Source organism: Hermetia illucens, chromosome 5, assembly GCF_905115235.1.
Source record: "Hermetia illucens chromosome 5, iHerIll2.2.curated.20191125, whole genome shotgun sequence".
NCBI lineage: Eukaryota > Metazoa > Arthropoda > Insecta > Diptera > Stratiomyidae > Hermetia > Hermetia illucens.
In genome coordinates this window covers 87289458-87313344 of record NC_051853.1, presented here as the reverse complement: position 1 = coordinate 87313344, position 23887 = coordinate 87289458, and the positions used below count along the sequence as shown (strand labels likewise).

At 41.3% G+C, this 23887-nt stretch overlaps 1 protein-coding gene across 3 annotated transcripts; it reads right to left on the bottom strand.

Moving 5' to 3' along the window:
* Window positions 1-10681: 10681 nt before the first annotated feature.
* On the bottom strand, window positions 10682-21004 carry LOC119656727 (cystathionine beta-synthase-like protein). Of its 3 annotated transcripts, none has more exons than XM_038063255.1 (6): window positions 20709-21004; window positions 12685-12873; window positions 12376-12482; window positions 11184-12219; window positions 10933-11123; window positions 10682-10862 (listed from the first exon to the last, which is right to left on the bottom strand). In XM_038063255.1, the coding sequence occupies exons 2-6, from the start codon at window positions 12807-12809 to the stop codon at window positions 10777-10779; spliced, it is 1545 nt and encodes a 514-aa protein (XP_037919183.1). In that variant the 5' UTR covers window positions 12810-12873; window positions 20709-21004; the 3' UTR covers window positions 10682-10776. The 3 variants fall into 3 exon arrangements, with proteins under 3 accessions (XP_037919183.1, XP_037919186.1, XP_037919185.1); XM_038063258.1 differs by lacking the exon at window positions 20709-21004 and adding an exon at window positions 20582-20617; XM_038063257.1 differs by lacking the exon at window positions 20709-21004 and adding an exon at window positions 19303-19478.
* Window positions 21005-23887: the final 2883 nt, after the last annotated feature.

Genomic DNA, 23887 nt, shown 5'->3' with positions numbered 1-23887 from the left:
GTATGGAGGGGCATGCACAGCGTAGAAATGCGGCAAGGTCAGAGTCGCTTGATCTCTGGCAACGCAGATGGGACGAGTCTACGAAAGGTCGGTGGACGCACAGGCTCATTTCCAACATTAGGGTGTGGCTTGAGCGAAAACATGGGGAGACCAACTACCACATTACCCAGTTCCTCACGGGACGCGGTAGTTACTACAGGCAGTATCTGCACCGCTTTGGGTTGGATGATTCTCCGAACTGTCCCAGATGCGATGGCATACCGGAGGATCCAGAGCATGTGATGTTTCACTGCCCACGATTTGCGATGGAGGGAAGGAGCATAAACCAGGTGCTGGGCAGGAGCGGGACCCCGGAGAGCTTGGTTACTGACATGCTGGAGTCCGAGGAGAAGTGGCTTGCGGTTGGCTCCGCAATCATCCAAATGCAGGAGGAGTTGCTGAAGGAACAAAGAAGGAGGAAAGCTGCAAATAGGAGAAGGATGAGTGCCTAAGAGCAAACCTACCCCGCGAAGTAATACCTTAATGGTGGTCCCGCGGGGCTGGGGCTGAAGAGACCGGGGGTGGTTTTTAGTGGGTGTGAATCCCACACGCGCCCGCTGTAGTTCCGGCGTTCGGGCGGCGGAGCTGCGGCGGACGTGTCTTTCTAAGATTTTCCACCTCCGTGTACGCACAAAAAAAAAAAAAAAAGACATACATACATATTACAGCCATAGATATTACACTCACCCTAAACAAACAAACTGCCTATTTCCGAATACTGTACACATATATGCACGTATATAAATTGATCGTATCCATATTTCCGATTTACTTCTTATATCTATCTGAATTAGGCACTACCCGCAAAGTTCATTAGCACGTATATACTATATACCTACATACACACATCTCTATTTGGAGTATTTGATATTCATATACAAGTGACTAAAAAACTAAAACAAAATAATTCTTTGCGAGGGGTCGCAACCCCTCGTATGAATGGGGATTCATACGTATGAATGGGGATTCATACGAACTCATTTCATTGTGGTATTGCAGGTTGTAGAATGCACGAAATTCACACACACCCCCTATAACTTTGTTAATAACAGTTGGATTTTCTTCAAACTTGACCAAATTACATGCATGCCAAATTTTGTACTTCCGGGATGAACATAAGAGGGGTGCCGGGTAAATTTCTAAAATGTGGAAATATGCTATTATTAACTTTATTTGTGCAGATATCGGAACCGGATATATTTTGAGGCCTAGATTTCGTAGAGATGTACCACTGTGATTTTTTTCGGATTTTTCGGTTGGATAGGTTCTGAGAACGAGACCTGTTACCCTTTTTGGGGGTGATATTTTGAGCTCTCACTCCCTTATGTTTCACTCAATATCAAATATTGAACCAGTTTCGAAAAGTACTAATTGAGACCTTTCATTTGATACCCACATGGCTACATTCTGCGAAAAAAAATTTGCACCCTCCATTCACATGTATGGGGAGCCCCCCTTAAACTTAACACAAAATGGCGCCACTTACTACATGTAAAGGGAACACCAGATTACATACTCTCACCAATTTTTCATGACAATCGGTCTAGCCATTTCGGAATAAATCAGGTGTGACAGACAGACAGACAGTGAAGCCCATAGTGTTTTACGTAGGCACCTGTCGTGAGACTTAATCCTACGGTCCACTTCAGACACGGATTGATTTTGTGACCACAATCAGAGCCCCGCTGAGACAAGCAACAACGGTACCAGTCTGTACCAAGTGCATGGCTTAGCATTCATACTAGTGGATGCAAGAATTACCTAAATCTCTACCGAACTATGGAGTACGGCACCCGTGTTGATACGCAACACCACGTCGAGGCCCGAAGGTCTCTTCTCCCTTGAGCACAACCACAACCACCATGAAACTCCCACTAGGGGGGCCAACCGCAAATAACCGATCTGTCCTCACATACAACAGGAGTTCACCCGAAGTATGTGAGTCCAGGGGCTTTCCCGGTTCCTATGGTACCAGTATACCCCTGGTAAGGTTTCGTGACCAATTTGCCACTTCAGATGAGTCCCCGTGCAGACTCGGGTCTGATCGCCCTGATTAGATCTTTGGAGCATTCGCCTACTGAATCACGGCCGGCAAACCAGCGTCTCCTGGTGCCACCACTATGGAGGTTCTCCTCGACCACTTGGTTTTGGTTTGGCCGATAGGGTTGCCGCCCCATCTTCCTCGCCGCCACCTCTGAGCACCAGACAGACGACATACGGAGAGACAGATACTGTCTCGATTCTAAAAAAACCGTTGCCATATCATCAACACTCGAGTTTGGACTAGCAGGGATTGTCAGCCGTCCGCTTCTGCAAAGGTTTCGAGTAAGTTTTACTCCCTCGTGTCTGTGTCAGTCGCCTATCTCAGTGGTATTCGGATTGAAAGCGCTAGCAATTATTTCAAGGCTGCAAAATCAAATTATCCAATATTTCCTCGTACCATGGCATTTCTGCACTAGGAGTACATCACCCATACAAGTGGATGCCTTATAGAATGCCATCGTTTTTTCAATGTCCTGTTTTTCCATAGATTTGCTATCAGTTTTGACATAATTTTGATACGGTTCTTTGTGCCACATCAATATAGTTTTCTCGGATAACCTCATTGAGCTGATTGATTGATTTGTATCAAGCTCATTTACATTTGCGGGTCACTTACTTTCTATATACATAATAATAATATTCAAAAGATGCCACACTGCGTCCTAAAAGAACTATAAACTATAGTATGTCGTTTAAACCTATAACTGGCAGAAACTTTATTATGTTCCCAACTTCTAAGTGTTTCAACTTGGCATCTTGTATTAAGTATTCTCTCAGGTGCCTGAACCTAGTGTACACAAGTACCGGACATTGTCCTAGAACATGTGAGGAGGTTTCATCACTCTCCTCATAGAATCTGCAGACAGTGTCTGTAGATATCTCTAGCTTCCCCAGGTGATAGTTTAGTCTGTAGTAACCAGTGAGTATTCCCAGTATGATCCGGAGGCTCTTCTTGGTTAAACAATCTTTCGAGCACTTGGGTTTGTATCCTCCGGTGAGCACCCTGGACTGTTCCATTCCTAGTAACTTTGACCAGTAAAGTTATCTCAGCCGTTCCTCTTCATTTTTCAATGTCGTAGTCATGAACCCATTTCCAACTCCACAGAATGGCTCTGACCGGTATAGCGGCGTCGCTGCTCCTTTCCTGCCCACCTCGCCCATTGCTTCATTGCCTTCTAAACCAATGTGGCCTGGAACCCAGAGTATCCAGACCTTATTGAGCGAGCCGAACGCGTTCAGTCTGTTAGTGCATCCCCATACCAGTTTTCAATTTACCTGGTAGGACCTAAGTGCCTTAATGGCCACTTGGCTGTCGGTTAAAATAGCAATGTTCCGCCCCCTATAGTTCCTTCCGAGGTTGAAGGAGACACATCTGTCTATGCAGAATATTTCCGCCTGAAATATGTTGGAATGGCTACCCATTGGTGCAAAGTGGTCCTTGGACCAATGACCCCCAGCGTCTGCTTCCTCTGTCCTAACGGATCCGTGAGTGTACCAGGTAATCCGCTGTTTGTTTATAGCGTATGCCAATTCTACGCTCTCCCAGTTGGCCTTGTTGCTCCAACGTGTTTCAAACTTTTTATCGAAGTGGAACCTCGTTGTCATGTTACCCCTTGATATCAGTAATTCGAGATGCTGCCTAGAAATAATATCAGTTTTCCTTCGATTTAGGCAGTTCCCCGCATCACTGACACTCTCGGACATTCTGAATATCACCCTCCTTGCCTGCATTTGTACGTGCAGTTGATGAGGAGTCAATCCCAAAAGGACGTCAAGGGTGCCGTTGGACAGCTTCTCATTGCCTCACAGGCGCAGGCCAATCTTTGGAGGCCTTACTATTGCAGTGTACTTCCAGTGCAGCATTTTCGACTTGCATCTCCATTTTTTCTCTGCTATGGGCCAGCAAGTCATCAGAGCCCTTGTGGCTTTCCACTATATGTTTTCAACATGTGTTTTCCAGAGTAATTTTTGGTCAAGTGTGATTCCCAAATAGTTGAACTCTGTTACTCGTTTCGCCTCCATGCCCTCCATGGCTCTCAGGTGATCAAGCTTACGCGTCCTAGTGAATGGTAATATATTGGCCTTGGCTGGATTTATGCGCAGCCCCGCCTTTCTGCACCAGTTATTAGCGATTCATAGTCCGGTTTGAATTCTGTCATATAGGGTATCCCCGTATTTTCACCTATAGATCAAAACAATATTATCAGCGTAACCCTGGACCTGTATTCCACTGTATGTTAGCTCTCTTAGGAGTTTATAAACTGCTATGCTCCACATTAATGGTGATAATACCCCACCTTGTGGACAACCTTGAGTAGTTTTCATGACAATAGAATTTGTACCTCTTGGTACTGTACTGTATTCTGCCCATGCAGAAGGCCAAGGTGTTTCCCATTATCTTGCGAATTGGGGTATCTCGTGCTATTTCCTTCGTTCCTATGGCATCCCGTAATACATCCTTCAGCTGATACCGAGTAGTCTCGATTGACCGTCTTGGCCGGTAAGCGTGCTAACATGGATGCAGGGGATTGCACATTAGAACGTTAGTTCTAAAATATTTGACTATGACCTTCTCCACCGTCCTAAGTACGAACGATGTCAGGGAGATTGGGCTGAAAGATTTAGGGTTGAAAGACCCCTCTTACCCGCTTTCGGAATAAAGATCACTCTTGCCCGTCTCCATGTCCTTGGTATATATCCCAAGGCTATGCTGCCCCTTACCACTCATGGGAGAGATCCTAAGATGATTTCTAGGCCTCTCTGGAGTAGTGCTGGGAAAATGCCATCTACTCTGGGTGATTTCAGAGGTTTAAAGGTTCACAATCCCATTTTACTCTACCTTCCGAATATATCTCTTTCACTAGTTTCCAATTCACCATTTTTACCCTTCTGTTCGTTGTTGGGATACCTGGCAGAATGTTATTGACTTCCGCCTTGGAGTAGAACCCCGGGAAATGAGTTATGAGAAGCAGATGTATTCTATCTTTCTCATTCTCGCTAAATGTCCCATCTTCTTTTGTCAGACAGACAGAAGATATTGTCTTGCTTTTGGCTGTAGCTTTATATAGCCTGGTAACTTCTGGGGTTTGTTCTATTCCTTCGCAGAATTCTCTGAAGCTGTTTCGTTTTACTTCCTTGATCGCATTGCTGTACGCCGTGAGTGACCTTTTGTACCTCTGCCAGTTCCTGGTTTGTTTCTGGCCTCATATGCGTCAATGACAACTTTGTTGAGGCTTTCTATCACCGTTGTGACGTCACCGCTCACCTGTAAATGAGTCACGTTGTCACCCAGGTGTCTTATGTAGGAGTCCCAGTCTGTTCTTCTGGGATTCCTTATTATTCTATTTACTTCTGAGTTGCCCTCAATGTCGAATGTGACTATTCTGTGATCCAATATAGAAACCTCATCCAACACCCTCAAATTCTTGACAAAGCCGCTCATCATTGTGTTCCCTAGATTAATGTCTGGTGCTGATCACGAATGATGGTGTCTTCCCTACATTATGTATTTCTAACTTATTACTGAGGATGAATTCCAGAAAGTACTCACCTCTTTGATTAATGCCACTGCTTCCTCAGATTTCATTGGGGGGCATTGGTATCGTAACGGAAAGAAGTGTTAGCGCAGAACTTCGCCAGTCTAACAATTAATTTCGGTGGGATCCGGGTGTCGTCTTCTGGGAATTATACTGATGCCACAACTGACTCTCGAGTTCTTCCCCTGGCTTCTAATGAGACTTGGACAACCACGAGGTCTCCAGCTCGCGAATCTGCCCCTGATGCACCCAGGGTTTCTGAGCCAGCACTATTCTAATGTTATTATTGGAACTTGGGGATTTACCTGGGCTATAATTCTGCAATAATGTCGGAGCATTACCCTCCTCTTCTGATATGGCATTTACCTGGGCTATAATGATGTTGGAGCATTACCCTCCTCTTCTGATATGGCATTTCCTTGTGTTTTGCTGTCCGACTTCAGAAGAAGGCTTGGGTCAAGGACGTCCAACTTCTTCTCTTATGTGGGTAGTAAGCCTACTTCCCTGCTCCGTCCTATCTATGTTTTGCGTGTTGAGAAGACGTAGAAGCTCACAATCGCTGCGGCTTTGGGAAGGTGGACCGTCACCATCTGCGCCCTTGGTATATCATCCCCAGCACATGTCGACAGTTCCGCTCTTTCCGGGCAGTTTAGGGACTATAGTCCAGTTCGCCGTGTCCACCGTCGCGAAGTCTACTAGTATAAAACCTGGTCGAAAGCGTATGCCGCTGAATACGAGTTTCTTATTCCATCCTTCAAACATCTTTTTGACGATGAGGTCCTCAATTATTTGCTGCTCCTCATGAGTGAGTATTTGCTCTGGAGATACCTTCGGCAGTATGGACAGTTGCTAATGCTCTTCACCGCATTAGCATAGCTAACCCCGGATCTCTTGGCTCCTGCCTTCACCCTTGATCGCCCCGAGGTTCCCCTTTCTTGGGCTTTGGTTTAGGTTTCTTAGAAGCATTTCCCCCGCTACTCCTCGTTTTTTTGGCTCTGATGCTGAAGGCTATCTATCTATCTATATCTATCCTTAGCCTTTTTAAGGGCCTCCTCTGGTTTCAGGTCGTCCTTTAGATAGCGCAAATACCATTTGGCACCTGCGTCACTGAGACCTGTCTACTTCCTGACGTCTGATATGGTGACCTCAGACGAACTTTTGCTCGTCCCTGCTTTTTGAATGAGGACCTTTGTTGGTTGTGGTTTTCGCGGTAAGCCAATGTTGACCTTGGTTCCACTGCTTCACCTCCCAACTTTTCCCTTTTCGGGTGTGGCTATCGGTGTTACGGAGATTTGCCACGGCCTGATAGGCGAGAGAGTGGAAGAAAGGGATGATCGTTAAAATTCCAAGAAAGGGCACCAGTTTTGAACGTGACAAATGGAGGGGTATCTGTGTTCTCCCTGCTGTCGCGAAGGCAACATCTAAAATAATCCAGGAATGCATCAAAGATCGACATCCTCAACATAATACGGATCATTTTGGAACTTTAGATCTTCGCTTCATCTACTCTACATAGATTTCAGGAAAGTTTTCGATAGTGGGAATACGAAGTTAATCTAGCGTGCTTTACGCAGGAGGGGCATTCCGGAAAAACTAATAGCTATTATTAGAGCGACATAAGATGGCGCAAAAGGTATTTTATTTCTTATATTTCTTTATATTTCTTCTTGTTATCAGTGACGTTCTTCATGCTGCCGTTTCTAGAGTTCAATGGACTATGATTTTTTTCCATAAACACCTCGACTACACTGTCGAGGGAGGCAGGTGTAGTTGGAATGAAAGTAAATACCAACAAAACCAAGGTTCTCAGTCTGACGAGTCATCGTACTCTCCCTACCTGCATTAATGGGCAGAGCACAGTAGATCTACTATAGGCAGTACCTTTACAAAAATGACCCCACTTGCAAATGTGCTTGCAGAAGCTTATCTGTACACATCAGAGACGCTAAACAAGGAAAAGGCATAATCTTCGTCAAATCGTATTGGTAAGAGAGAGATCGGTGAGCTTTTGCTATTCTGGTACTACGGCGTGCTCACCCATATAGCAAAAAGTTGTTTCACGTATTCACTTATCCATAAACAAAAACTTGCCACCACCTCACCAATACATTGGCAAGTCCGGGCGGTATGCCAAACACAGCTGATCGGGTTTTCGGTACATCTCGCTCATGCTCAAGGGCAAAACAATTTGAAATCGTGTGTACTCGCACTGATTTCCCCCCTTGAGGGGCAAGGGGGAGTGAGGTAGCTGTCTAGTATCTAACTGTGGGGCAGAGCATCGAAGGCATCGATGTGTACATATGAATATATATATTTGTATGCACCGAACTGGATGTTGCCGACCCGCTAAGAACGCAAGATCCGCTCTAACTGCTTTGTCTAACATGTGGAAATCCAACTATCTCAACATCAAGATCAAGCTGAGAGTATTTTGTGCTAGTGTTCTTGCTGTGTTGCTATATGAGAGTAGTACATGGAAAGTGACTCTCACTGGCACTCGAAAGCTCTAAGCCTTCATAAACACTTGGCTGCGTCGCATCGTCAGAGTACGTTGGCTGTTACGAACGTAGAGCCTGGTCGACGCACGGACCTATCACCCATGGGCGATGTGATCGGGTGACAGACAATCGCACTGCGGGTTATGCCGTGCAGTGGGTTATACCACTCTCCTAAGATGGCGTTTGAGTGGGTGGCCTCAAGAGCACTGGGTGCAGAGTGGTAGAGGAAATTTGCGGTAATCTCAGAAGGTCCTGGGGAGAGCTGAAGTGCACTTCAGCGAACTGAGCGCGATGGCGCGTAGGTGTGGTTAAGTGTCATAACCCACCAAGGGATAAATGGCAACTATATATATGGAACCAGGCAAAGAATGGTCAACAGACGCACGGGGTTATACCATATGTTACATAAGTATGTGGACAAAGCGAAGTCATGGTTTAACGCAATTCCAAAGTGAAGTTTGGAGAAATCACCTTTTTGTCCTACTGCGATGTTGCGAAATACGTTTTCTTAATCTACCCAAAATTTGAAAGCTTAGGAAGAAAATTTGAGACTAAGCTAGGGCCCTGCTTAATGGTAGGAAATGCAATCAGCTACATGGTGGGATCAGATATAACGTGGATCACGGTAGTTGCAGTGGAAAATATGGGGAACGGATGCATTATTAGCTAAGAAATCAGAGGTAGAATACAGGAAATTAACGCAAACTACAGCGCATCAAGCAGCAGCAACTAGTGCAAACAGCAGGCAACGACTGAACAAACTCTTGAATCAATACCAGACAAGTGATTCCTTGTAGAAAGTGTGGACAAAACATGGGAGGTATAAGTTGGTGGGAGTCCGGCATACGCAACCTCGTTTACGAAAAATAAAAACAAAAAATAGAAAATCTAAAAGGATAGTTGGAGAGAAAAAAGATCCTTACCCTGTTTCTCACAGGACATCTGATGCGGAAAATGCATGCACGCTGTGATGATCGGAATATGATTAACTCCATAATGGGATCTATCCAATTTAATCTGAGAGAGGCTGAGGAGACCAAGAAGGCTTGCGCCAAGGAGAAAGCAGATCCAGCTAGGCGGATGAAATTTTGTGAAATTATTTATAGCAGTTTCAGGGGACAGTAGAGCATGGATTTAGGGGGTATAAATTCCACACGAAGATTTCCTCCTTCTTAAAAAAACATTTCATTTGTGCTATTAGATGATGTTGTTTTTTGGTTTTTAGTATTGACGTTGCCACCATATGTCGATGAATGGAAGTCGAAGGCAATGCACGGTAAACTCGTGATTTGTCTTTAGCAGCCATTTGTCGATTTGCATTTGTCAAACAGATCGCTGTGTGCTGGGGAGCTCTTTGGTGAGACGGAAGGGTTCAGGTGTCATTCAGGATGGCGTGGTTGGCACCCGAGCTTATAAAAAACTCATCATGAAAGACCGGGTGGAGAACGCCCTGTGTAGAATGTGTGGTTTGGCGTTAGAGATGTTGGACCATCTCATTTCTGGCTGCAAGGTTATCCATCAAAACCTAGCATACAAGCATGGGCTGATCACGGGAACATGTCCGGTTTACCGATATGAGCCGCAAGCAGTACTTGATAGTTTTGCTTGCATCATCTATTGGGACCGGCAAGTTCTGATTGATCGCCATACTCTACATAACAAGCCTCACGTACTGTTAGTTGACAAGACGGGCCGCTCCGCGTATATTATTGATGTTGCTATCCCCCAAAATAGCAACATCGAACGGAAATACGTGGAGAAGAAGATGAACTGTGAGCCACTGGCTTGAGAAATCAAAGAAATTTGGCGTCTCGAGCGGGTGGTTGTAGTTCCCATACTATTGTCAGCTACAGGTATTGCACTTAAATCTCTCACGGCTTCCCTTGATGTCCTGGAACGTTCGCACAGTCTGGTTCAAACCATGCAGAAGTACACCACGTGCTCTATGTTGCGGGGAATACTCGACGGGTTCTCCCATTGATCTACCGCCGGCCACTACCACCAGCGCCCCTTTAGTTTTTAAGTAGGTAGGATCGTCCGAGCCTAAATGCTTGGCACTTAGTGCTAGTATTAGGTAAAATCCGACATCTGATGAGATTGTGATAACTCGGAAAAGAAATAATAATAATTACCGAATTCTCTCTATGGAGGCCTTAAAGGCGAAGAAAAAATGTGCAACTGATGGCCGTTTCCATCACTAGCCGCAAGGAGAAAATCTTTCTGGAATGAAGCTTCTTTGGTATGGGCTGATTATGTTCTGGGCGTATGGGGTTATACGGCCTAGTAAAATAGCAAAGAATATCTTATAGATGGTTTTCGGCAACGTGGTATCTCTATAATTGCTGCACTGAGCAAGGGATTGATTTTCTTTCCTGCCTTGAGCATCAGATGATGATCCAAAAAAGTATGGCAATTATCGCTGTTCATGCAGTATATACGGGTGGATTTGGAGAAGAACAAAATCAACAAATATAAATTGCTAAGTTTTTATCAGGATAGTATCATTGCCGATAGTGATTCGTGAAAATCTCATAGGAATGTTCAGGAGTAAGGTAAAAAGTCAGGTTCAAATATGTATAATTTATTTAAGTAAAATCACGAACATATTTCATATAAAAATACTACACTAATCGGAGCTTTCTACACACCAACGACTATTTTCAATGTCGTCTTTTATTTTCATTTTGTGCTGAATTTTTTACAATGAAATTTAGGAGGATTTTGTTAGTAATTACGCCAACAAGTTCTGAAATTGTACAAAAAGTGAAATTGTAGTTAATTAGGTATCAGTATTTTGTGATAATAGTTGAACTTACTATTTTCCGGTGAAAGAACAAAGACAAGAGGTTCAGTTTCGAGGACACGACCTATTTTCCCAAGAGTAGCATCTTTTTGGACTTTTATGCACGTTTTGTAAACAGCTTTTTTCACTGGATCGGATGGTTGCATATTTTGGTTAACAACTTGAGATGTGAGAGTTGAGTATGTCACGGCGCCAAAAATAATTCTGAATAGCGAATAAATGTTATGAGAATATAATAAGAATGTTTGCTGACGGTATACTTACCTATCGTCTTTTAAAATTGGAATTCCTTCTAAATCATTTGCCTTCATGAAATTCAGGGCTTCTTCGCAAGTAGTGGATGCCGTGAATGTTTTGGGGACTTCCAGTTTAAGCTCTGCTACTTTATGATCCCACCACCAAGCGCCATGTGTGTTAACTGATTCGGTGTAATCGCGGGCTTCCATCCAATTGTCTGTTACGAACTTGGTCATATAGTTCCGAATGCCGTCTGCAAGGAGTACCACGCAGGTTTGATCCTCACGTAAATTCTTGGCAGCCCTTATAGCCGCACACATTGCTGTTCCACTACTGCCGCCGCATAACAAACCTTCTTCAAGATTCAGTCGACGAGCCATTACAAATGATTCTTTGTCTCCAACTTTAATCCATTCATCAACAACGGTCCGATCCAAAACTTCAGGCACAAAAATATATCCAATGCCTTCAATTTCAAAGAAGGTCACATCCGTTTCGTTTAAGCGTTCAGGTCGAGCTAACTTCGAACCAATAGGATCAGCTGCTATTATTTTACAATCAGGAACGATTTCTTTGATTCTTCGACCTATTCCGGTCACGGTGCCTCCAGTACCTGTTCCAGCTACGAACATGTCAATTTTTTTATCACATTGCCATAAAATTTCAGGTCCAGTGGTATCATAATGAGCCAATGGGTTATCAGGGTTCATGAACTGGTTTAGGATAACTGAGTTTGGTGTTGATTTTTGGAGGCTAAAGGCAACGCCAAAAAAACCTTCAGGATCAAACGGCGGAATTTCGGAGGGTGCGCGGACTACTTGAGCACCAAGAGCGCGAAGGGTGATAACTCTTTCGTTGGACATTTTGTCTGGCATAACGATGATGCACTTGTACCCTCTTACTGCACAGGTGAGTGCCAAACCGATGCCTGTATTTCCGGATGTTGGCTCGATCACGGTGTAACCGGGCTTCAGAATACCTTTCTCTTCGGCGTCCAAAATCATACGGAGCGCGATACGATCTTTGACGGATCCTCCGGGATTTTCAAATTCACATTTTGCAACTATAAGAAAAAGGGGTGAATATTGGATATTCTACTGTACAAGGAAGAAATTTGCTGGCTGCAAGTGACTTTGATTTTCCAGCAATGCATTTCTATTGAATATTTAAATCATTTTACAGGTTGCTTCTAAGAAGATTTCTAGAAGGCTCAACTTACGCATTCGGCATTTCACTCCTTCTGCTTTCGGAATTCTCTTCAATTCAACAAGAGGCGTGTGTCCAATCGCTTGTAAAATATCAGAGCATGTTTTCTTACGTTCCAACCTATAATAATAAATGAATCATAATTTGGTCAGTAATAAATCAAAATTAGATGCCATAAACAAACGATCATTACACTCAAATCCATTATTTCAAGGCCCCCAGACCCCACGTGGTTTTAGCAGTAATTTTTGATAAGGTGGGTTATAGTAGGAGCCCCAAAACATTGTTGTTTACATGTATTCACCGGCAATCAGATACTTACATATCTTTTTCATTTATAGGTTCTTTATTCCAGCTACAGCTCGCAAGCTTATCAGCAAGCTCCTGGCCTTTTTTATCTTCATCGAGGATGGTGTTTGGCACCGAATTTTCTTTTGTTGCAGGCATGCTTGGCAGAGAGATTAGATTGTTGTTAGGCAAGCGGGTTGTTGTTTGTTGCTTTGTTAGTTATCTATAAATAAAGGCAAAAAATAGCTTTAGATCAGATGCTTATGGGGTATCAGCTACGGTGGTTTTCTATTCATATCTGCTGTTCGACAAGTTCAATGAACATGGGCACTTTGGGTTTCCATCAGTACATATTGTACTATCACACGATGGTCAAGGAAAATAGTAAAATTGAAGTTTAAACAGATTAAACTTGGTTTCTTAAAACAGTTAAATATCTGAAAGGAAAGTTAAGCCGATTGCGGTTCCTAAAAAAATAATTTTAAAAGAAGCTATGAAGACTAGGATATATGAGGAACTTTGGGTGTACGACCACACTACCACAGATTTTCATAGCCAAGTTGTCCTGCAGTGAACGGGAACTTTTTCTTATCTTCCAGATGTTTAGTAAGCCCCATTAGGTTCGCATCTCAGATGTCAATCTTTCCGCTTATTAAACTATGGCGGGTGGGTATATTGGCGTCCTTCCTGGGGCGGACCGAGCCAATTGGGAAGCAACAACCACGGTTGTGGTCCACGGATCTTCAGTCCTAGGAAAGTATCTAAGTTGCAAAAATTATTTAACCTATCGACTGGTCCGGTTTGCCATCAAGTGGATGGTGGATTCCGGACTGTCAGAAACTCCTAAATAAAATTTAGTTTAGCTTTGTCATGCTTTTCAGTTTATATGAAAGAGCAACTATCACCTTGTAAAATTGATAGACAAAGCTTTGTACTGATGAAGGGAGTAAGTTGCTCCCGAAGTATATATAATATATAAATAATAAAATAAAATTGTAGTTTGCAGTAGGCTACTGGTCTATCAATTTTAGACTTAACTACAAATAGAAGACAATATCAAACCTCTTAGAAATGGTATCACCTTGTAGCCACTTCATTCACGCTGCTCCCAGTACAGAGATGAGACACCCTCAGATGAGTTATCTCTGTCCTGGACATTGAGATGAATCTTTAACATTCCGCCTCATGTCTTAGCCATCATTCTTCGTTCACCTGTTTTCATTCAGGCGTGTAGTGTGAATCCATGTCTCATCATAAGTGACTGTACAATTGAAAAAAATCTTTTCCTCCTATAGTATAACGGTTCTAAAACCTCTAGAGGAAGAAACCGAGAAACCCTTCATGCCGAGATCTTTGAATTCCTCTTTGATTATGGTTTCTAAAATCCCGGGAATTAGGCTCACTGAAGAAACAATTTCATCAAAGTTAATGCGCCAGTCTTCCTTCAAAAGCTATTTTCGTCTGTGGTGGAAGTTCGAAGACGAATTTTCCACTATTTCGCGTCCTTCGGAAATATTATTTTGCTACTTTTACTACTTTTTAGAGAGTGGTTCAGCCCTAATTGCGCCTAGAAACTTGTTTTCTAAAGGTTTCACTTCTTTTCGCGTTAATGATTTTATGGTAACCCGTTACGCAACAGAAGGAGGAACCACTTGCTCACTCATTGCTCAAATATAGACTGAATAGGAATAATATTGGCAGCGGGCGCAGAACTGAGTGAGAATACCCAGACGAAATTCATGGAAAAATTCAGAGTCTTCCGACTCTCTAATAAAGCTTGATAGCTACCCTGAACCTCATACTTTTATATTTAGAAGGGAGCGCTATGTTCAATTCAATTTTCATCGGGAAAAGTGCTGTTGAGGCTCTCCAGTAGGGATTTGGTTTGGTTTGGTTTTTGTTAGTAATAGCATTTAGTTTTCTTTTTTTCCTTGAGTTCGCTAATGTAGAGTTCGCTTAGTAGAGGCGATAGGACGTTTGCAAATGCGACTCCTGAGTTTTTCATTTTCGAACCACTATAATCTTTTTCGAGTCTTCGCTTCCTGAATGCATTGCCTCCAGTTTTCTTGGTTCATGGACCCAGACGGCCAACAGAGTTCACCCGTGATTTTATTGGTTTCTTAGCCGACCAGAACCATCGATTTTCATTTGAAATAATGAAGACGGTCTTTGCTTTTCCGCTAGTATTATTTATATATTTGCATATACCGACATTTTAGGAATCACTTGTTCCTTTGATCAGTTCCACAAGCTTTGTAATAGCAAAAGTAGTCTTAATTATTTCAAATATAATAATTTAATAGCTAGAAATACCGCAAGATTACACAATGGACATCCATTTTCCCTTTCAATATAATTTTGAGTATTCTCTTCCTCTTGGTTGTTCCGTATAGAAGCGAGGTTGAACAAAAGTCTGGTTCCAGCGTATCAAGCCATCGCTGTTCGAGCCGGCCTTTTGGTCGTTTCATATCGACTTCCAATCTTGGCAAGTGAGTTCTCATCAGCGCGAATTACATGTCTATATCATCGAAGACGTCTGTTTCGCAATTTTTTCACGATCGTGGATATCCTCACTTCGGATGTGAGCACTAGCCCAGTACAACACTTTCGGTTCCATTACCGCGAGGTGCTGTTTATTGCCCTCTATAGTCCGCCAACACTGAGAACCATAGAGAGCGACAGGACGAACGACATTGGGGTAGATTTTGGATTTGAGAGTGTAGCTGATACGCCGATTATAAAAAACAGTATTCGTGGACCGACACTTCATCGAAATTGCTCTAATGCGTGAAACAGTTTCATAACGCAGTTAATCATTGGCTGGTAACATCGATCGGAGATTTTTAAATCGCTCAGTTCATCAGGATCGGTCGTCAGAAACTCTGTTTTATTTAGAATCACTCTAAGACCGTGTTGCATGAGGGAACCATTCTGCTTTTGAACAAGTTTCTCAAGATCAGCTTTACTATGAGACGCTTGGAAAACATCACTTACACTCACACTTACAGTGTTTACAGGGCGCAGGACTTTAGATGCCCCGTAAAAAAGAGGAATGGCGAGAGGGCGCTATCTTGATGACTGCCGACAGAGCCACGAAGCGGTTTTAATATGCACGTCATACTTCAAACTTTATTTTTCGGATGTCGTAGAATTTCAACCAGTGCACCAGTTCCTCCTACGGTCAAACACTTTCTCTAGATCCAGGAAATGCAATGTAAAAAGGGCAATTCTTCTCATGGTGTTTCTCCATGAGTAATTGCTTAACGTGTATCGTGTTGGTAGTTCTGTAGTTCTTAACAAACCGTACTTGATTTATGGTGATATGGACGATTGATGGACCTCGGCGCAAAACCAGGGTGTCTGGAGTTCCTTATTAAGGCAGGCCTAGACCGGATACCGGTTGTTGCGTCGTCGTTGATGTTGATGATGATGGATGATGTCGCAAATACAGCTGTCAAGAATGTGTTCAAAAATCTTAATGTACAGCAACTTGATTCCAGTAATGTGAACACTCTGCTGCACTACTTTTCCATATTGGAATTGTGATGCTTTCTTGCCAGTCAGATGGTGCTCAATAACTCGATTGAAGCACGCACTGAACTACAGTGCTGTGTCCCAGCTACTCGCTTTCCAGAGCTCAGATGTGATGTCATCAAGTCGTGTTACTTTCCATGACTTGATTCGTTTTATTGCTTCTTAAATTTCCGTTGAAACCTGTTCAAAATATTCCCGCCATCTATCCGCCGCGATTCGTCGATCGGTAAGCAAAGTACTGTTTTTGTCATTAACACAGTAGAAATGTCCGATATACAGTGTTAGTTGGTTTTGGCTTTTGACAAGTAGATACAATTCTGTTACATCGTTCCGAGTGTCCAGTTTATTGTAAACGATGGCTTTCTTTGCTTTCCGGTTGTAAATTTGCGAATTGGCTAGTATTTTATCGTCGAGAATTTTATTGCAGAAACGTTTGTTCTTACGAATCTGGCCTACTAACGATGGTTCTCTGGGTCGCTTTTTTGGATCGAATTTTTAACTTGATTTCACTATTCTTTGACCGTCATCTTATGAGGGTATAGTCGATTTGGCTTCGTTTGATAAACCATGTATTGACAAGTATAAGGTAGCAATCCTCATTATGTGCTCCAAATCGTTTTACGCCATGACACCTGTAGCCGTCTGCCTTTTCACCCACCCGATCATTAAGATCACCCGTAGTGACGATATACTCATCAGCAGGCATATTGCAGGTATTTGCATAGAGAAATCGGAATGGTGTCCTCGCTACGGCCGAGAGACAAAACGCAACCTCCGTTTTGGCAAGCCTCAGAAATATCCACAAAAAATAGACTTCACAATGAAACGAAAATGAATCACAGCCTTCCTTTCTTGGGTGTCAAAATAATGAACAAGGATGGAAAGGTGGAGTTTGACATCCACACACAAGTCACCCTCACCCGAAGAATTATCCCAGTAATCTCCAACCATTAATTGAATCAAAAATTGGCCCCCTTGAACTCTATCCATCGCATATATAGCTCCTCTAAGTGAGGAAAACTTCGACGAAAGAAGAGTTAACTGAACTGTTAACCCCGAACCGCCGCTCGAAGGCGCTGTCTGTTACCTAGAAACGCGGCAATGTTAGCGTCAATTTCGGAGGCGCAGCTAAGTCAGGAACTAATAATGTATTAGTAAAATGGGGGGAAATCAACAATAGGTATTGGATGTGGAGCCCATATAATTCATAAAGCAATAAAAGCTGCTGCTGATGGTCTACCTGTAGATTACGAATGCTTATATATTATATATTTAGATATATACAGCTCTAAAGGAGTTTTCCGTCGAAAATGAAACAGAATATCAAAAAATGCTGGGCTGTAGCAAAACTAGGTCGCTGGCGCTTATGCCTGCCATGGAAAGAATTCTAAAAATATCCTAACCATTAAAGAAGTACTTCTTGAGCCTTCAAAAATGTCCCAAAATTTTAACAAACGTTTTTGGAGATTCCATATCAGAATTGTGGCTCCTTTTCTTATACCCTCAATTAGCAAGTTTTCATCAAGCTGTATTGAAAATTGAATATCAGACTTTATCGGTAATTGAAACTGAAGAAGAAATTAATCAACTGAAAGATAATTTTGGCTCAGAAACATACTAATTAGTTTCTGCCATTTACAGTGCAAAGTTTAATGGTGAAATTGAAAAACAATGGCACTGGTATTGACGAAGAGTTTGGGAAAAGTACAGTTATAAAATTTTATGAAACAAGTCATGAATTTTTGAAACAAAAGATTGGTTTTTTTATTAAAGAATTAGAGATATTTTATTGGGCGTTTTGCAGTCAGTTACTGAAAATTATAGTAATATACTATTATTAACTTAATTTGAACATATATCGGTGTGGACGATATTTCGGAGCCTAGGTACCATATAGTGGCAGCCTCGTGATTTTTTTCAGATATCGTGGTTGGGTAGTTTCTGAGAATGGGTCCCTCAAAGAAATGATCTATTTCGATCCCCAGCACTCCCCACTTTTCCAGCCATTGTCAAAACTAAGACCGGCTTCAGAAAGTACTAACTGAGACCTTTCATTTGATACTCCACTTGACTATATTTGATGAATAAAAATGTATACCCCTCTTTGGGATGTATGGGGACCCCCCTCCTTAAATTCGATGTAGAATTATCTAACTCACTGTATACGTGACTGTTCACAGTTCCCACCTTTCCGTCAAATTTTGTATGAATCGCTACAACCGTTTCCGATAAAAATGCGTGTGACGGATAGACAGACAGTAAACCGATTTTAATAAGGTTTAAAAAGTGCCTGCATAAGAAGAGGTTCAAAAAGTATTGGGTGTGGTGATTAAAAATTGATTTAATGGAGATATAGAAGCATTTGACGAATTTTTATTAATTTCTAAATTCATCATGTTGCAAAAAGTAATTGAATGGAACCATCTAATTCTTTGGACAGAAAGTCATTGAGTGGAGAGTGTTCAGATAATTTCGCACCAACAATCTCGAACATAAAAAACTTTTGTATTTTAATGAAATATATAATCGTTTGCCTGGGACAATTGCACCAGTAGAAAGGGTCTTTTCTTTGGTATACAAATTGTGGACGTTTTTCAGATATTAAAGAAAATGTACCAAGAATTTTATTTCTACCTAAAATCATCACCAGCTGTATTAAAATAAATTTCTCCCTCTGACAAATATTAAAGTAACTGACCATTTATTTTGGTAATTTTTTCATTTGTAATAAACATTTTTGATGAATGAAATGAAAATAAAAAATGCGTTTCGTTTTCATTGAGAACCTAAGTGTTTTCTAAAATACTGAATATACCGAATCCGTCCTACCTAGTGGTCATGAATAAAAATGAAATCCTGTTTTGACTAAAACAATAAATGCTCACGTTAGTTATACATAACATACATATCATATGTTATTTGAAATAATTAAGGATTGCCTTTTCTTTTATTGTTAGACTTGTTTAAGACTGATGAAGGAAACAAGTGGTTCTCGAAATATCGGTGTTTTCAAGGTTAATAAATATTACTAGGGAGCAGAAAAGGCAAGTCTTAATTGTTTAAAATAATTAATTGCTAGGAACACCACGAGATTACATTTAGATACATATGTAGTTACCAATTATCAAAACCAATCCGGAACTTAATCAACTTTATACCACCAATAAATACTTCTTTATCAAAAAGCTTCTAAAATACTACAAAAAGCACGTATGGATATATCATTCAAAGCACACGCACTAAGTATACTTTCACCGAGAATGAACTCAATTATGCGGTGTTGTCTCAATTACTACCCACCTCCACTGAACCTCTTCAACTTGAATAAATCTAGGCAAGTAATCTTGACTATCACTAGCGTAATATACACCACCAGCGTTGTGGCATTGAAAACATTTTAGGTAAACAAGTGATGAGACGGTCTTTAGATACTAATCGAAGCTAGTGGAGGCGAATCCACAAGGTCTTGAGGCCCAATGTCGGCCTATAGGGTAGATCAATTCTTTGTTGTTGATAGGGATCGGCGGAAATGATCTCACCATTGTCCGTCTTGATAGCACTAAGCGCAATACTAATTGCTTCTAAGAACTTATCAGGTGTGTATAGGCTAAAGGAGAATGCAACAATGGGAAGTTACTAGAACACACGCGATAATTGAACTCGAATGTGAAGAAAATAAATCTATTTTCAGTCATGAAATTTCTAGAGTTTAGTCATTCAACCTGCGCTAGTGGAGGCGCAGTCTCAAGGCCTGGAGGCTCCGAGCGTCAAAGACGCGATACGTTGCTGGGCCACTGAATAAGGGAACAAAATTTGGAGTTAATTTAAAAGATTAAATGAATGGATATCTTTACTATCAAATGCATAATATAATTTTTGGAACACACTGCCAAACGGATTGAGTGGGCAATGTAAGTACCTATTATCAGTTCTGCATCACTTTAGAAGCATGATGAATCGGTCACAATAAATGCTCAGTTAGATAAAAATACTTAGAGTCACATAAATTCAAATCCATATTAATATTCAGGATTAATTGATAAGCTGCTTATGGAAAGCATATCCGCGGCTATTATATATTTTGATTTACATCTGAGGAAGATTGTTAAGAGCAATGCAGAGTTGGTAAGAGTTAATTATGAACAGGATACAAGTGAACTAATTAACAACACTATTCCGAGTGAGCTTTTGCACCTTTTATGTTAACTAACTTGGAAATACTGCGCCTTTGCGAATGGAAACATTCAGTTTATTGTATTGATTGCCACCTTCTTCTTCCACTGATCTAATTCTCAAATACGAGAGTTACTTAACCATTTGAAGTTATCTGGGACACTGAGCTAAATTTATTCAAATTTTTGAATGTATGACGTTAGACCTTAATTGATGGTAATTACTCAAGATATCTGGCTTCTTGAACGGAAAAACCTTTCAAATATATTTTCTCCTTCCTTGACGAGAGGAATTTTCCATAAACTACTCCCACGTATTTGTTTGAAAGTAATAAAGATTTTATTTCTTTACCAATTTCACTATATGTCCGTATCTGGTACTCTCGGATTCTTCCTTTTTGATACTGATTTCACTATTCACCAAAGGAAATTCAACTTCAGCAGCAAACACTTTGTAACAAACAATTTAGCAGAATATCAACACAATTCACCAACGGTTTAGCTTATACTGGTCAATATTTGATGCCGGTGAAAATTTTTATATATATACACTTGGGGGGCACCACGAATTGTCGTCATTAATATGTATTTCATTAAAAAAACGTGTAGGAAAATTTAGCAAACAATTCATTTCATCAGAATCCGAACCTCTTGCAGAAGAAGAATAAATTGCATTTGAAACTAAGAAATGTTTAAATCAAGAGTTATATCCAAAAACCGTCACTGGAAGTAGGGGCAAAATGGAAAGACATTCTAGAAGTTAGTAAAACTGTGTTTGTGTGAGATAAACACTAGGTTTTGAAGTTTTCGTTGATAATAACTTCTACTACCACATATATATAGACATAGTAGTATATATGTACGTCAGCTATCTTCAATTTTCGGTTGAAAACCTTAGTTTTCTTAGAAAAAGGCTTGGTAAAAGCAATTAAGTTCAATCAAAGTAGTAATCATTTCATGAATGTAGTTGTTACTATCATATTTATAGGAAGATTACTGTTTTAGATCATCAATTATTTTAATTGTTGGGTTTCCTATTACTTGCTTCCTTTACAACTCTTTGCATGGTTCAAAAAGGACGAAGGAAGAGTCATTCTATTGTGAATCTAGAAGCGAGGACATGGATATTTTTGAACACTGGTTGACTATACTGAACTTAGAACTGATCTTCTAAGACCCCTCCGACGATTAGGGTAGACTGGGTGGGCTGATACAATTTTGTTTACAAGAAGATTGCCTTTTCTGCGGAGCGTTGATAAAGATATGTTAAATACAAGAGCATGTTTCTATCATATTTACAAACGGACGATGCCCCTGGCATCCAGTGTGTTGTTTTTAATGGTACACGGTACAATACCGCACCCAAACTGGTGGATAAGGTGGAGGAACCCCTATGTAACACTTTTAACTGGAAGATAACTTCTAAGAAGCGAGAGAAGATGTCAGGCAAGGGAACTAAGGCAAAGATCTGAGAAGGCAGCGGCCACCAAGAGGACATCTAAGGTGAATACTAGTTACGCAAGAGCTAGTACCCGTACTATGTAATGAACTATACGCTTTTCGATGGTCAGACGACCATCACGAGTGGCCGGAAATGATCTCGCGGGAAGAGCTATCCAAAAACCTAAAAGAAATCGGCTAAATTGACGGTGAAGGTCTGCCCGCAAATACTGAAGTTCCATCGAAACGCTTCGTCGGCACGTGTTTGCACGCCTCTGTACTAACCAGGCTCGGGATTATGGGGAGTCCTTTGAGCGTTTCTATCCCTCAAGGTTCATTAAATCAAAATTCACGTGTATTTGCCGATGCGTGGGTCCAAGGGTTTGCGTGCACCTACCGATATAACCACACGCGAGCTAAATTGGAAGTAAAAATAAATAAGTCTGGAAACCAGAAGCTGGACGCTTCAGGTATGAAAGGTTTTGTGTATTTCTTATATAAAGATATTTGAGTGTGCGTTTTCCCCATTAGTACGTAGCAATATAATATATGCATATATTATGTAAGAGTATCCACTTTCGGGTGATATTGACATTCATAGTCTTGAATTTGCAAAGAAGCGACCTATTATAACTTTGTTAGTAATATTGCGATTTCCACCACACTTGGCATGCTCAATGTTTTAGTCTATATCACATCTATATGTGATGAACATAAGGGAATTTTTGCAGCCAATTACTAAAAATTATAGTAATATACTATTATTAACTTTATTTGAAAGGATATTGGTATGTGGGGCATATCGGAGCCTTGGCACTATACAGTGGCAGCCTCTTGATTTTTTCAGATTTTGTTCAGATTGGATAGTTTTCGAGAATGGGTCCGTTGAAGAAATGATCACTTTCGACCACCCGCACTCTCCATCTTTCCAACAAATGTCAAAACTAAGACCTCTTCTGAAAGTACTAATCGGGACATTTCATTTGATATCCTCCATTGTTATATTTGGTGAAAAAAAATTAACACCCCTTTTTTGCATGTAGGGGGACCTCTCCTTAAATTTGCTGTAAAAGAATATAACTCACTGTATGCGTGAGCGTTCACAGTTCCCACTTTTATACCAAATTTGATGTCAATCGCTGCAACAGTCTCCTAGAAAAATGCGTGTTACGGACGAACAGACAAATAGACAGACAGACAGACAGCAAACCGATTTTAATAAGGTTTTGTTTTACACAAAACCTTTAAAAAAGACGGCTCGACCCTGCGTGTGAAGCCGTAAACCTTCGGACCCGAGTGCCGTGATCGAAAGAAGGATCCACGATGGATATCATCCTCGATCATTGTTCCTTCTGCCTCATATGTTCAGCACGGTCTCTAAGGTTGCCACCTATTCTTGACATTTCGGGGCTATTATTTTGGAGGATGTCCCTAAAACGCGAGTTTTTCCGGCTAAGGAGGGGGAGAGAAGAAGGGAGTCCTCAAATTAAAATAATTTGCTTAGAATTCACAGTATGAGAGATATTCTAAATTCAAACCAACAACATTCATGCTGTGTCCGGATAGCTCAGTGGTTAGAGCACTAGGCTGTCATACGCAAGGTCGCGGTTCAAATCTCACTGGTGGCAGTGGAATTTGCATCGTGATTTGACGTCGGATACCAGTCGACTCAGCTGTGAATGAGTATCTGAGTCAAATCAGGGTAATAATCTCGGGCGAGCGCAATGCTGACCACATTGCCTCCTAGTGTACCGTTACGGTCTTGAATGAAGTGCTCTAACACACTTCAAGGCCCTGATCCAATATGGATTGTTGCGCCAACGATTATTATTATGCTTCAAAGGAAATGATAAATTAGATAACAATCGAATAAAATAATCATAATAAAAATAAATAAAAAAAAGAGAAAGGACCAAAACAATCCTTAAGGAAAATAGCTAAAAAATAAAAACCTAAAAGAAAGTAATAAAATAATAAAATTAAAATAAAAGAAAGAAAATAAAAATCTCCGGCGTAGCCGGTCCCAAGCCCGGTTGTGAAAGGAGAAGGGATGGATAGCTTAAATCTGAATGGCTGTACGACACCGCAGCA